At 32.7% G+C, this 17,500-nt stretch overlaps 1 protein-coding gene across 25 annotated transcripts in view; it reads right to left on the bottom strand.

The window, feature by feature from the left end:
* The window catches only part of LOC137650196 (nucleolar protein dao-5-like), a 998,067-nt gene that overhangs the window by 567,856 nt on the left and 412,711 nt on the right, over window positions 1–17,500 (bottom strand). For 20 of the 25 annotated variants that reach the window (XM_068383641.1, XM_068383503.1, XM_068383565.1 and 17 more), the window contains exon 3: window positions 15,700–15,735. The exons of the other annotated variants lie outside the window; for them this stretch is intronic. In XM_068383641.1, the coding sequence (XP_068239742.1) occupies window positions 15,700–15,735 (36 nt within the window). The remainder of the gene's footprint in view (window positions 1–15,699; window positions 15,736–17,500) is intronic. 25 annotated transcript variants of the gene reach the window in all.

Here is a 17,500-nt window from a genome sequence, read left to right on the forward strand (position 1 = left end):
TCTATGGAATGTTATACAATAATAATATGAGAAATATCTTCACCAATAGAAATAAAGAAACACCTGAGTCGGTATCAAACGTAATAGTAGGCGAAGTTAAGAAAAAGCATTAAAGGGCAGGAAAAGAGACAAAGCTGCAATAGAAGATGGCCTAACAATTGATTTAATAATAGATTGAGGAGATTTCATAGTAGTGAAATTCGCTAACTTTACACAAGAAAGCTCTATTCCTACAGCTTGGAAAAACTTTATCATTTTACTAATACAGAAAAAGAGAAACATACCTGAAAAATCAGCCTAGTAACTTTACTTTCAGTAATATATAAAATATTTGCAAAGATCATATTGGGCCGCATAGAAAGACAGCTAGACATTAATCAACCAAGATAGGAGGCAGACTTTAGAAGTGAGTGTTAAACAACGCCCCATATCCTTGTAATTAACCAGCTAATGGAAAGCTATGTATGGCATTTGTAGACAATGAGAAACCTTTTTTCAGTCAAAACTTCAGCAGTAATGAAAGCCTTCAAAGTCAAGGAATAGATAACTCTTATGTTAGAACAATTGAAGATATCTATACAGGTAGTACATTTATTCTAAAACTACATATAGTAAGAAAATTCCAAATGAGAAAGGAGTTCGACGGGGAGACCTTTTCTCTCCTAAATTATTAGCAATATGCCTAGAAGCTTTTACAAATTTAGATTGAGAAAATGTATAAATTAATATTAATGGGGAATACCTTAACAACTTAAGATTTGCAGATGATATAGTTCTGTTTATGAGGAATTGCAAAAGATGATAGAAGATTTGAATGGGGAAATCAGTAATGTAGGACTGAAAATGCATATGAACTAAACTAAGATAATGTTCAGTGAAAATGCAGAGACAAGAAATAAGCGTTATGGACGAAGCTTTAGAGATTGTTAATAAATATACGTACTTCGGACAGACAGTAAGCGTTTCCCCAGGACAGGAGACCGAAATTAAAGGAAGGACAAGCATGGGATGGAGAGCTTTTGGCAAACAAATGGAGGAAATCAAAATCAATATACCACTTTCTTTAAAAAGTAAAGTATTTAACCGAATGGTCCTACCAGTTTTCACTTATGCATCAGAAATTTGGATACTTGGTTAAGTCTTAGAAAAAAAAAGCTAGTTACAACACAAAAACAGAAAAATAGCAACAATGAACATGGGCAGGACACAATGAGAATGACAGATAATAGATAGCTATTAGAAATAACACAATGGGTTACAAGAGATTGCAAAAGAAGCAGGGAAAAGAAGAGAAGACAATGGGTTGACGAAATACGAAAATTTCCGGGTATAAACTGAGGCCTATGTTCTACAGTGGACTAGTAACAGCTGATGATTGATATACATACATACATACATACATATATATATATATATATATATATATATATATATATATATATATATATATATATATATGCATACATACACACACACACACACACATATATATATATATATATATATATATAAACTTGCCATTTCATCAAGAAATTCCGTTTCCCATTCCTAGACATGCCAGACCAATATGGACAAATTCCATAAAACCATATATTGTTTCTGATGAAATAATCCGTAAATTGTGTGCCAATTAGTCAACCATTTTTACCACAGTGCAACCTCGCTGCAAATAGGGGGCAACAACCTCATCCCAAAATATTAGCCAAGATCGGAATAGTAAAGCTATTGAGGTAAGGGCTTATATACACGTGTACGTGTTCTGTGAGATATCAAAGTAATAGGTGCAATTCTCATAATTTTTTTTTTTTATAAAATTCTACAATACACCTTTGGAAATGAAAAAGATTCAGAAGTATCTTAAATTTCAGAGAATAAAATTAGTGATGTGGAAAGATAAGTTTTGATTTGCGTTAAAAATCTACAACCAATGATCGAGTCGAAATATAAATCTGACTTCTTGTTCTGATAAAGAAAAATAACACTTTGATATTTTCTTATATGTACATTTGAACAAAATAGAGACTAGTCTTTATTTCACTGACGATACAAAAAGGACTGTATACGTTTTTTTTTTTCTTGGCAATCTATTTGATCTGATAGAAAAGTCAAGTCTATTGATCTTTGCCATCTGAAAAAAAGAAGCTGCTCTGTTACCAGGTGAACTACGATGCTGTGTTTCAAGGATGATTGTTACTTCAGATATCAATTATAATTTGTGATCCAATAACTGGCAATAGTTTATACCGCATGTGTTTCATACACGTTCGTGCACTGTAACGGTATTGCATTTTTGTCTTACCGTTCGCTCTTCCCTACATAATAGACCAACCTGTGTAAGCTTGCTAGCTCATGTTTTATTTTGTTTGAATTTTTTAGACTTCCTTCCTCGCAAGTCCTTTTATATAAGCTCGTTGTCCGTTTAATAAAATTTAATTGCATTCACCTCGCCTCTTTCTTCGAACATAACAGCTACATTACCACAAGTTACTGTCATCATCAAGCCTTGCAATCCTCATCTAAAACATCTTACGACATTGTCCGTCTATCACTTGCATTCTGTTATTAGATTTATCTTTCATTAACTCAGCATCCCCATGTTTTATGATCCTTTAGCTTGAGGATTGTTTTCTTCCTCTCAGCAGGATAATGGACACTCAGGGATTTAATATATCTTTTTTTATCACAGAGATAAGAAGCCATTCTAAATCATAATATTGATTTTTCCTTTGACTGACTTCCTGTTCATTATAACTATAGATGTACCTCCTATGTAATTAATTTTGAATTTATTCATCGCCTCTAAGTACAAATTCTCTATATCAGATAAATTTTCTAAAAAGCTTTATTTACACATTTAATAATCGACACCAGATTTCAATCCCTTCGACTTTGGTTAATAATTCCTTTGATTTGTTTAATTATTTTTTGTCATTACTGTTTTATAAAGTTTTTACATTAAACAATAAGGCTAAGATGTTCATACTATTTCCAAATATTTACTGTCGATCTGCATTCACAAGGCCAAGGACTTATCTTCTTTCTCTTCACAATTCTATCACTTCTGGTTCCTTCATCTCAATAATAAATTATGTATATATATATATATATATGTGTGTGTGTGTGTGTGTGTATATATCTGTGTGTGTATATATCTGTGTGTGTGTGTATCTGTGTGTGTCATTGTATTCATGCCTGTTCATCCATACTCTTCAAAGCCTTCATCAAAACACATATTTTACTTCTTTCCTAGTTTCTGGCTTCGTTTTCAAAATAAAATCAACAACACACATGAACACATCAAACATCCCATATTTCACTCAACTATTCATACTTCAGGATATGTCTTGTCATCTACCCTCCAGGCAAACGTTAGCTGATGGAAAAGTAAAAATAAACATTTATGTTATTTCACTCATGAAAGTAGTCAAGGGTATTGCAAAAGTCACATTCATGGCCATTAAGATTAATCCGCCAAACACTCTTCTGTATACAAATAAATAATTCCCAAATAAATATTGTTTAATATAATATTCTAAATGCCAGTCTTACGCAACCCATTAACATCATGTATGCTTTTCATACTATATAAGCATTATATGTGGTTTGGCCTACAAAACAAGGTCATTGCATAGGCCCTTAGTAGAGTCCTAGCTAAATTTAGGACATGGTGAAAATTATGGAACATTATTTTGAACCCTAATAAAACTCTTGTAACCAGGTCAAGGGCAGCGACTCCGCAACTTCCAGATCCATGCATTGAAATTGTCTTTTAACTATAGACAACTCATTTAAAATTATGGGTGTGACTTTATTGTAAATTTAGCTTTGAGAAGCACATTATGTCTTTTAGTTCTTTAATTGCACAAAAAAATGGCTTATTAAGAAAGTCTTTTAAGATATTCAGGGATCAACCCCACCTAATTGTTCTATTTCTTTTATTCTACCTTGTTTCGAGTACAGTTCCCCTGTCTGGTCTTCACCTCCTGAATCTCATCTTAATTTAGTGGACAGGAAGTTAGTCTCTGAAATTCCTTATTCCTGATCTGGATATTAATCTCTGCTACCGTCGTCCACTTAGTTCTTTGTGCATGATGCATGATTTTTCAAAATTTTAATAATCTTTAGCATTCAGACCTTCCCACACTGTGTCATCCTGAACGTAGTACTAAGCAGTTAATTCTAACAGTCTTGCCTTCTCCATCATAAGGCTCAATAGCACACTGCATTCTAGAAGTTTTATTCCGGCTCTGACTAGATTGTGGAATTATCTTCCTAATCTGGCGGTTGAATCGGTGGAACTTCACAATTTCAATCTTATTGCAAATTCTTTAAGGTTAAACAGGTCGACATAAGCCTCTCTTCATAGTTTATACTTGACGGATCTTTTTCAAGGTTGTTTCTGATATTAAAATACGTATAGTTTACTGGAGAGTTCTTTATTTCATTTCCACACTAGGCTACATTCCCTACTGGAGCCCTTGGGCTTATACCACCCGGTTTTTCAAACTAAGATTGTTACTTGGCTAGTAATGACAATAATAATGCTTGCAAGGAACGCATATAAATGTTGGATCACGCTTCCTTTTCCATGAACTGCCTAACAAATATTCTATGTCTGCGTGCTGGCATAACATGTATATGCCTAGTCACAATTCATCTATCAAACTTTAAGCCCATGTTTTTATGTTGAACGGGGTGACATAAGACCTTTTATAGTGTGTATATATATATATATATATATATATATATATATATATATATATATATATATATATATGAAATATTTGTTTTAGTATTGTTAATGTTTTTAAAATATTTTATTTTAATTGTTCATTACTTCTTATATGATTTATTTATTCCCTTATTTCCTTTCCTCACTGGGGCATTTTTCCCTGTTGAAATTCTTGGGCTTATAGCATATTGCTTTTCCAAGGTTGTAGCTTAGTTAGTAATAATAATAATAATAATAATAATAATAATAATAATAATAATAATAATGTGTATATATATATATATATATATATATATATATATATATATATATATATATATATATATATATATTCCCAAATTTGAAATTTGTGCATTTTAGGCAAGAAAGGAAGAAACAAAATTTATTGCAGTTAGTATGTAAGTCTTATTGGTGAAGCCACTGAACTCACAAGGGGAACAAATGAATGCATGAATAAATGAATGAATGTATGAATATATGTGTGTATATATATGTATATATATGTATATATATATATATATATATATATATATATATATATATATATATATATATAATACTACTGACCATAAGCTTTTAAGAGGTCAACTTAACTTTTTTTAAATTTCCACTTTCTAATTCACTGTAACAACATCCTCAGTCTTATCTCTATCTCTGCATCATAAGGAGGTTCCTCTACCACCAACCCCTTCCTCATCTACATTCTCAGGTTAATATTTCTTCTAAGCTCAACACGCTTTTCAAGTCTCCCTAATACACCGCGCCTGTAAATCTCTTAACAATATAGTTTCTCGTTTGATATCGATTATTCTAATTGCAAATTCATACTCACATCATGCACCGAGTTCAATTCCCGTTTCCTGATTAAGCTCTAAATACACGAGCATGCCCCTTCTCATTATTGCACATTAAACAACAGCGTTTTCTATTATTTCTCGTTATTTATAGCTCCTTTTCCTGAGTTAAAATTCAGGAATTACAATTTCATCATAGCTTTCATACTTGTATCACTTTCATCAACCTGTGCATATATATTTCCTTAATTACACTATGCATTCTTTCCAAAATATACTACATAAAATTTTCTAACTCCTTTATCATTCTCTAGCCTACATCCATTGCATTAACTCCTTCTATAGTGTGTTATTGCTATTGGCAAAGGCTCATCATTTTATTGGTAGATATCAATGCCTTCTTTTCCTTTGGCCTCATTTTTTACCTGAAAATTATTTCTAGTAACACGAATTACAGATAAAGACTACCATCAGATCTGCGGCAAACTATATGCTCTCTTGATATATTTGAAAAATACATATTCTGTATGAAATGCCATACATCAAAGATTCATCTCAATAATGAATGTCTTCACGGAAACCGTTTTCTTACTGTCCGCTTTTCATTGGTATCTTACATAAAATTCAGTAATGTAAAAAAAAAAAAAAAAAAAAAAAAGAATGTCAGTGCCTCTTTAGTCGATCTTCAGATCTTTAGACAACCCAACTAATATAAATAATCCTCTATGTACATGAGGGCATTTAAACTCCTAACCTAAAGGTTATATAGAAGATATGTTTACTACAACAGAGGGAACTGTTACTGATATACTTTATCATATCTTCATTACCCAAAGATATACTGTATAGAGATAGATTTACTAAAACAGAAGAACTGTTGCGAATATACGCCATCATAAATATTTTATTACCCAAATATATATACAGGAAAAGATAGGTTTAACGTTTTGAACTTTGTTACTTTTCTAGAATATATACTGCACTGCTCTTAAATATCGAGACTAGACCAAATACCCACATCTAATCGAGTGGTACTCGACACACCTCACCAGCTTAGGGTCGTAAGATCGATCCAGGATTTGGGAAAGCGATCTACTCCGCCTCTGGAAAATCCCATTCTGGCTCGGCTTATCTAAGCAGTAAACTATGCATGCTCAAGACAGTTAATTGAAGTGGCCTCGCAAGCAGGTTTGAGAAAGGATTGGGATTAATATTTTTGTAAAAAATCGAAAGGCTGCTTCATATTGCAACCAAAAAGACACATATACACACGCACGTATGTTATTGATTCCTCTAACTCTTCCGTAGAATCGACCAAGACAGAAGAAGTGCTTTGATACTTATATAAAAAAGTGTTGAATAGTGCTACTGTATAAATAATAATAATAATAATAATATTATTATTATTATTATTATTATTATTATTATTATTATTATTATGATTATTAGTTGCTAAGCTACAACCCTAGTTGGAAAATCAAGATGGTATAAACCCAAAGGCTCCAACAGAGAAAAATAGCATAGCCAGGAAAGGAAACAAGGAAATAGATTAACTACGAGAAAAGTAATGAACAATATAGAATATTTCAAGGACAGTGAAAACATAAAAATAGATCTCGTATGTACACTATAATAACTTAAAAAACAGAGGAAGATATATGAGATGGAGTAGAGTGCCTGAGTGTACCCTCAAGCATGAGAACTCTAACCCAAGACTAGAAAACCATGGTACATAGGCTATGGCACTATCCTAGACTAGAGAACAATGACTTGACTTTAGAATGCCTTCTCCTAGAAGAGCTGCTTACCATAGCTAGAGAGTCTCTTCTACTCCTACCATAAGAAAAGTAGCCACTGCACAATTATAGTCCAATAATTAACCTCTCGAGTGAAGCAGAATAGTTTGGTAATCTCAGTGTTGTCAAGTGTACGAGGACAGAAGAGAATGTGGAAAGAATAGCCCAGACTATTCGGTGCATGTGTAGGCAAAAGAAAAATGAGCCGTAACCAGAGAGATGGGTTCAATGTAGTGCTGCCTGGCAAGTCAAAGGACCCAATAACTCCTAAGCAGCGGTATCTCAACGGGTGGTTGGTGCCCTAGTTAACCTATTACCTACTTGCATTTACCTTTTATAAATATCAACTTCTGTATTGTTATTAGCATGCATATGAGAAGATACAATACTAGCCACAGAAACGAAGACAAGAGGCATCTGGAAGGTTCGTATAATGGGAATGATAAGTACTTGGCTAATTACAGCGAATTCGTGCATCACAATTACGCGAACATCCACTTGAAGAATTTAATTAGGGTTGCACTTGATTCTCAAATAAGTCTGAGTCTGTGCCTGTGCTTATGCAGTAGATGTGATGTGTACGAGGTGGCTGCATTGAAGCTGATTTTCCACATGGAATTTTCGTGAGTAATTATACTCGACAATGAGTTTGAGTTTCAGTACCCTATACAGGTAGCGTAAATTTCTCACTTTCTTTCCGGTTCTTTACTTCAGGATTTAGCCTTAATCTTTCCTTCTACTTATATTATTATTTTCGTTGACTATGGACTACGTTGCTTAACCAAGGTAATACTGTCAACTGAAATATTCTCAGCTTCGACTAGGAATAAATAGGAACAATAAAGCGTGCTTGCATACTACACATAAATATATGATAATAACATTTCTAGTTTTTGTTTTTATAGTATACTGTTGATAGCGAGATCCTATGAAAGTCACTAGGTGCTATAAAAATTTTCAGAGGACGTGATAAATGGTCGTAACAGAATTAAGATTTTGCAAAGGGAGATCCACAAAGCAATCCCCAAAGATAAGGTCTACAAATTTAGTGAAGATCCCGCTTCCCCGGATGATTTCCCAAGATAGGAATGACCAAAGTCACCGACCATCGATGAACAGTCATTATATGGTTTTGAAAGACATGTTTGACTAGGCAAGCACATTGTCGAGACCATAAATACCAATGTTGTCTCACTGCATACTACTTTCAATGACTTTTTTTTTGGAACGAGAGAGTTAGAGTGAATCCACAAAGGATCACACCAGAACGAACACAACCCTAAATGGAAACTTCCATAAAACTTCTAACTCGTTATCGTACTAATCAGGACAATTTTTTTTAGAATAATGATGATGTATCAGTTTGCATGTTTCAACACGATTCCGGATTCAATAACGGTAATGGAAACCGCACTCTCCCACAAAAGAAAGCTTAAGATGCCATGGCCTTAGTGATTTGTAATGCTGAGGATGTTCAAATGACACATTACTCGAAACTGGATAAAACCGCTAACTAAACATATCGCACACAAAACCTGATATTTAAAAAGAGAGCTACCAGTCATCTTGGTGGTGTAAAAAAACAACAATTTTTAGTGGAATCTTACATTTCCGGAAACAAGTAACAAAAAAATTTAGCACACATACTGCTTGGGGATTGCTCTTTTGATTAAACCTTTTAGCCACCTAAAAGAAATATTCCATTTGGAATAAAATCACAAATACTTGACGTATTTGAATGATCATGGTGTCATATCATAATTTTTTTTTATTATGTAGAATCAGAATTTGGAACCATGAACTTATTCACAGGCATCCTTGTACAATGGAAGCAGATGTCAATGCACAACTATGGAACACTGGACGGCATTGTTGCTTGAAACTCGACAGGAGACTCAGTATTAGCTGAACATTTGCTTACAGTTTAGTGTCTTAAATGCTGGCTTGTTTGCTTCACATCTATTAGCCACTGCAAATTGCATATAGTTTAACTTACATGTTTATTTAAAACAACCACGCCTGAATCAACAGAACATGCTGGTGCAGGAGAGCCAACCACAAGTAACAGGGCTTTACATTGTTTTGCATGAAGTTGCCAGCAAGGTGTACAGATCACAAAGGACTTAAATGATACTAGACATCCAATCGGGCTAGGCGTAGGTCATACAGTATACCTTAATTTCAAAACCTAGTCGTATCATATAACTTATCGTGTATGATTGGGATCAATATAGTAAAAAACATAACCTCGGCCTTGATTCACTGAATACAAACAATTATAAAGTGATACCTTGCATGCCCTTCATAAAGATGACGAATACAGATCTACGACCGTCAAATTCCAGGCTGACTGGAGCAAGTATTGTCTTTGCCAGAAGAAGAAGAGTGAAGACCCCAAGTCACCACGTGCACAACAACATCGTGATGGGTACACTATGATTGTGACTAACATTCACCTCTTGCAAGCAATTAATGAGATGCCTATTGCATGACTGGGATCAAGATAGTAAAAAGATATAACCTGGGCCTTGATTCACTGACTACAGATAATTATACTGTGATACCCTGCATGCCATTCATAAAGATGACAAATACTGATCCACAACCGTCCTATTCCAGACTGACTGGAGCAAGTATTGTCTTTGCCAGAAGAAGAAGAGTGAAGAGCTCAAGTAACCACATGCACAACAACAACGTGATGGTTACGCTATGATTGTGACTAACATTCCCCTCTTTCACACAATTATTGAGATACCTATTGTTCTGGATACAACAGTGTCATCAAGGCAGATGGGGAGGAAGGGGGCTGCGTGACTGAAGACCCACCAGAACTGAGAAGGTGGATAATAGTTGGTCCTGAGGTCAGCTACTTGGTAGCACATAATGGGGCAGCATGTGGAACCAAAGAGGATACTAAATACACCAGCCACCAAAAGGAGACAGAAAGGGTGAGAAGAGTGTTCCTTGAGAAAGGAGAAAAGCTCTCACAAGCCATGCAAGATATAAGCAATCCTTTCCAAGAGTAGAGTTGGGAATTGCTTTTGCTTCATACAAACTATGTCACTCACCAAACAATCGCCAAGCTGACTGGCGCACGCCACAAGAAAAGTAAGGTCCAGGAGTTTATGAAGGGACTGGAAGGGGAAGAAGAACCCACTATGAGCCAACCAAGAAGAACAGGGTTGACTTTTTCAGACAGGTACCAGCATCTGTTGACTTTTCAAAGCAAAATGTGCTGAAGGCAGACTGTTAACTATTCTCCAAACAGTTCATATCATGCCAGAGCAGAGATTATGACTTGAAGTTCTTCCGTCACGAGAACCAGTCACATCCTGCTGCCCTCAGTGATATTGGAAAGCTATACATGTCAGAAATTCCACATCACTAACAATCTTGAGAGCCAACTTACAACTCCTGAGGCAGAGCCAGACGTTGACACCTTCATCACTGATGGTGTAGCAAGGACAATCTGCCACCACGAAGTTCAAAGATTTTTAAAGAGTATACAATGCTTGGAATCATTCCTACAATACAAGCATACTGTACCAAGTACAAGTGACCAGACATTGTATTTTATGCCTACGGCCCAGCTATTCTGAGAGCTGAAACTAGATTAAAGCAATGATGCAAGCAAGACGTAGGATGACAAAGGAAGGTAAAATTCCCTCAAATTGGCTAAACTTCCGGAGAAAAAATGACAACAACAAGGAAGCTAATGAGTGTGTACATAATTCCAAATTAAGATTCTACACGCAGAAAATGTGTGAACGGACACCAAGGCAATTCATATCCGGCAAGTCTGCTTTTTTATTATGAAATTATTATTTCGGTTTATTTGATGGTGCCCAACTTGAAAAAAGGCCGCCATCTTAATTTTTATACCCAACCTGTTATATTAAAAGAGCAATTCCCAAGGAGTATGTGTGCCAATTTTGGTGCTTGTTTCCGGAAATGCTATTTGGGGGCGCAGAATCCAATATTCTTTAGACATGGGACTTGAATTCTTGAAGAGCAGCGAACCAACTGAACTGAAGTCAGGTGGGACTACTGTATGTAAGAAATACAAGATGTGTTTTTCTCTTGCGACACTTCCTGGGTAGGGTCAAAACTTATGAATGGGTCATTCAAAAGTTTTGGCCCTTCACAGGAAGGGTCACAAGAGACGGATGGCACTAGAAAGGAAATTACAATATTAACGTTTTTTGCATTACCTTAAGATTTTATTCAGCATTTTTATGGCGATCGTTTTCAATTTTTTGTCTTAGATTTATGTCATCAAATACATCGATACTTACCTTATTAATCTACACATTTATATATCAAAGAAATTTGGTTATCGATGAATGTAAACAAATTAATAATTAGATATTTGAAGAAAAGGTTACACAAAATATATAAAAAGAAAAGGTAACCATAGATTTTAACCATATATAAAGTTTATGTTATGGATACAGAAATAAAATTACAAAAGGAATTTGACAAGCTAATAAATTCTAGTCGTGTAATTAAATTATTGTCAAGTTTTTTCTTCTTCTTGTAATAGGTAATATTCCGTGTTGTTTTTATGAAATGAGAAGACCAAAGAAATACCTAGAGAGAGAGAGAGAGAGAGAGAGAGAGAGAGAGAGAGAGAGAGAGAGAGAGAGAGAGAGAGAGAGAGAGAGAGAGAGATAACATACGGGTAAACATGGGCATACGGGAAACAAACCTAGCTACAACAAACTACAGTATATAATTAATAAAGAAATCACATTGATAACTACGTGTTATATTATTTGAACCACTACAAAATGTGTTAACTACACACACAATATAATCTTCAGACACGTGATAACATCTTATAACAACAATAGAGATAACTGAAAGCCAACACAGAGTGATAAAACCGAACGGACATGGGGTAGAATATATCAAGGGGGAAAAAACTACATTAAAAAATGGGTATTTCCACATAACGTTAACTATAACAACTTCAGGGTGGAAGAGTTATGTAAAAAGAAGGGGGAATTACTTTAGATGGGGAACAGGGTCACACACGTATACAGCTCAAATCCTACAAGTGGTATGCGAGAGTAGTATTTGGATGCTTGTTCTGTGCACTCAAAGGGTTCCACAACTCATGCTGACATAAAAACAATATTAAATTGGAATTTACTTGGCTTTTTTGCAGATGCACTCACTTTCTTAAACTTAATTCTATGTAAACGATATATATATATATATATATATATATATATATATATATATATACATATATATATATATATATACTCTATATGTATGTGTATATATATATATATAAAAATATAGACATATATATATATATATATATATATATATATATATATATATAATTATATATATTCAGCATATATATAAATATACATATATATATATGCACATTATACATATATATATATACATACATATATATATATATATATATATATATATGAGCATTATTAAACTATATTATTCAGAGAAACTGGAAGGGAATACAGATCTTCAAGTTCGCATAAAAAGTACTCGGCCAACTCCCCTAGTGGATATTTAATTCCAAATCTGGGCAGCAATACTAAAATATGTTTACGGTACATTTAGATGGTCCGTCTCGGCCAACACTCTGAAAAACCTCAAATACTATAATAATTTGAAAGTTCAAGTCTCCATAATGTCACCACGAATGAAATTTTAGATAGTAACTTTATAGATATTTTCTTTATTTGGAAAGAAGTAAATCTCACTTTACGAAGGTAATTAGATTAACACTAGACGTGATGATGAAGATATCGAAGTTTAATTAATTTCGCTTTCATCTCAAGTAAAAAGAAAACCTAAGTTTGACAAGAAATGTGTAGTAAACGAATAACAAAGAATGAAAAATAAAATCGGCTTTATTAAGAACTGAAAGTTTTCCCGTTACGCTCTAGTCACCTTACAAAATCTTAAACTTTCCCACCATATTTTTAGGCGACTTGTTTTTATTTAAAGGAAAGAGTATATATATATATATATATATATATATATATATATATACATATATATATATATATATATATATATATATATATTCGTCTATGTATTCATAATATCAATGTGTATGCAATAGAAATGCAAATTTAATTTGAATAAAACACGTATGGAAGCAATATTTGCATGTCCGAAGCGCTACCAGTACCACAAATAAAGAAAATTATTTTTAATGTATATAATCATAATCAAAAGCCGTAATACGAAAATTAGGATAATTTACATATAAACAACACTAATCAACATGAATAAAGTCAGATTAGATATATATTTATACATATGTATATATACATACATATACATATATATGTATATACATACATATATATATATATATATATATATATATATATATATATATATATACACATAAATATATATATTATATATATGCATATTTGTATGTATGTGTAATCCTAAACGAAAATAACAGCAAAATCACTACTATGCAAAAGTGCTCACGTGTATAGTTGTTCTATGAAAATAGAATTCGACAAATATGTGCCTACACAAAAAACACATGGTTTATGTTGGTCTCCATAAACTGGTGATTATGCGTCTTACATAGAAGGGCCTGAATTATGTCAGTTTTCGGTAATTTCCAGCTCGAATAAAGGTTTCCAGTTATCGGCATAAAAAATCTGTGGAAAGCCAAAAATCTGATAGGTTGTGGATACAGGCATATATACCGTATATATATACATATACATAAACATATATATATATATATATATATATATATATATATATATATATATACGCATATATACATATATACATGTATATACATATATACTGTATATATAACATACTGTATATATATTTATATATACACAATTATAATTATATACAGTATATGAATATTTATATATACATATATATATATATATATATATATATATAAATATATACTGTATATACATTCATATATACACATTATATATATATAATGTGTATATATGGATGTATATACAGTATATAGTTTTATACATATATATATATATAAATATATACTGTATATACATCCATATATACACATTTTATATATATATATATATATATATATATATATATATATATATATATATATATACACACACACATATATATATACACACAAAATACCCCCCAAAAAATTAAACAGGGTATTGTCTATTATGACACTGATGCATAAAAGAAATTTCCATCCTATACAAAAGAGCGAAAGCAAATACACAAAGACACACATGTACATAGCAAAACATCTGTTATTTATGAAAAAGAAACCATCAAGATGAGGTGTTCTGAAAATAAAATGTATAACCATCCACATCATCTCATCCAAAATGCTCCACCTAACCTTGTCTAGACAATTTGCTTTAGGTATTTTCGTGTACATGCTCCTTTCCGCTTCGTATGTATAATAATGCAAATTTCTTCTAATGGAACTTTAAAATCAAGTCCTAATTAACTCTAGTTCTATCTGAAATATACATCCCGCTTTTTCCCTCTGTTGTTTTTGCATTTAAGCGTCAGGTATTCCTGTGAGTTATTCGCGCATATATATATATATATATATATATATATATATATATATATATATATATATATATATATATATATATATACATATACATATATATATTATATATACTGTATATATATATTATATATATACATATATATATATATATATATATAAATTTTCCACATTTAGACGTGTTTTTCATATTCAAATAAGCCATATATTTTAATACCTTAACATCTCGATTCCCTTACCAACCTCAGGATCAGAGTCCCAGAGGCCGGCCACAAGATATTGTCTTGAGTGGTTTCGCCTTTGGAACTCTGATCCTGAGGGCTGTAAGAGAATCCAGACTTTACGATATTAAAGTATATGGCTTCGTTGAACATATATATATATATATATATATATATATATATATAAGTATATATATATATATATATATATATATATATATATATATATATATATATATATATATATGTTAGTTGGACTTATTCTCAATTAACTGGTGACTTCTACACTTAAAGAACTTAAAACGGAGTAATCACTCTACGAGATTAAATGCATCTGACGTAGGCTAATTTCACTTGACATCATTTGAGTCTTATATTTGCTGAACTAGCACTGATGGTCACACGCGCATATCCACCTGATATAGCCTTGAGCTGTATACCTCTTCATTACAATCTAGCACAAGGGTCCTAAGTGTCATCACTACTACCACCAACACCTAACCTCACTATTACAACTATAGTAATTTTCATCATCCTCATAATCATAATCATCATCATCAATATCAATCAATCAATCATCATCCTTATTACTATGGTCGTAACTCACCCGATCTGAGGCCTGCTGCTGGTCTTGCTGTCTCACCTAGAAAAATAAAGAAACAAAGAAATTAATTAAAATAGATATACTTTAAATGCATCAAAAATAAAAGCTCGTAATATGAGCAAACCAAATACAATTCTATAGATGCAACTATTAAAAGTACACAAAACGTTTTACAAGAAAAATAATTTCTTTTATAGTCCGAAATAAATGAAGTGTACCTTACACACATCAGAATTTTTCTTAAGAATTGATTTGTAATTTGCTGTAAAGAGACTGAGAAAAGACAAAATACTATTCGGTCCCTGGTAAAAAAAAAAAGGGAGTAGTCAACGTAGGTGCTTTTTCCGTGCACGTTTTCAAATTTTACATAAATTAAGAACGGAATACTCTTATGTAGTCTTAAAGACATTTGAAACTTGAGTTCAAATGGAAAAAGGAGAGATATGATACCAAGTGAACAGTCTTTAAATATCAAAAAATAAAAGAAGAAAGTGAGAACTGTATATTTAAAAAAAAAAAATTATATTTCAAAATTAAGATGACTTACAAATGAACTCGGTTGAAATACAGTTAAAACGATTTTGAGAAGAAAACAATAAGGGTAATAAATTACTTCTTTTAGCAACAAATGTTTTACAGAAAAACAGGTAAAAAGAACATCGTGACATTTTAAAAGATAACCGCCGCAGACCATAAAACAAAGAATAATAGTCACTCTCGACGTAAAACATTAGTAAGAAGAATAATACCCCAAAGATAACAACGTTCTAAATCAGTGTCGTTTTATCTCACACATCAGACCGTTAAGCGCATATCATTTCCTTGGGCGAGTGTTTATTTCCGTCTAAAGCCACACATCTGGTTTCATTTCAATCAAACTTTATCAAAAAGTTAAATTACACACACAAAGCGACAATTAAGTGAAAATTATTTTCAACTGAAAGTGAAAGATCATGTCACCAATAATAAAAATTATGTGTACTGCTAAGAAAAGCAACACTATTGCTTTAGAAATAATAAGTAAAAATAGATTATTTTCACATAGAATGTCAAGCTAATCATCACCGTAATATATTTGATAGGAAAGGATATTGGCATCGAACCAGACGACGAGAAGAGAATAAAACTAAAGAGAGAGATCGTGGCTTTAAAACGAGCATTCAACTTTACTCATACATTTTTTTCCCTTTATATTCACGGACGATCATTATAATCCTATGGTAACCTACAACGCTGTTAAAATTACGAGTTAAATATCACATAAAAACTCCATCTATCATTTGTATGAAGTTTACCAGAACTATAATCGTTAGTTATTCCTATAGTGATAAATTACTGTTTAGATACTGTAAAAATTATATAGAAACAGAGGCTGTTCGGGCACCTTACCAACAAGATATAATTAATTCGTGATGGCTTAAAAGATAAGTATGAAAAACTGTTCTTCTTGCCATCCTGAAGCACAGTAGTTAAGAGGCCTGAACATATGCACCATGTAACTTTATGTAAACTCAAATGGAGCGTGTGCACATTTATTCAGGACGGCTGCATCCTCATAGGTGCCTCAATTGATTGCTCCACGCCCGAGGGTGATAATTCATTCAGTTCTCGAACTCTGAACTTTGCCACTGCCTGTCTACTATAAGCTCTTACAATATACGCCTCAAGTTTTCTTGGGTAACGATATGCTCTAGCATGCCACTTCTTTATAACGGTTCTCCATTTGTTTCTTATTGACCATTTGGGGTAAAAAGAACCAATTTTTAAACTGCCTACCCCTTTTTGCCAGACAGGGTATTTGCAT

This window comes from Palaemon carinicauda, chromosome 1 (assembly GCF_036898095.1).
Source record: "Palaemon carinicauda isolate YSFRI2023 chromosome 1, ASM3689809v2, whole genome shotgun sequence".
Classification (NCBI taxonomy): domain Eukaryota; kingdom Metazoa; phylum Arthropoda; class Malacostraca; order Decapoda; family Palaemonidae; genus Palaemon; species Palaemon carinicauda.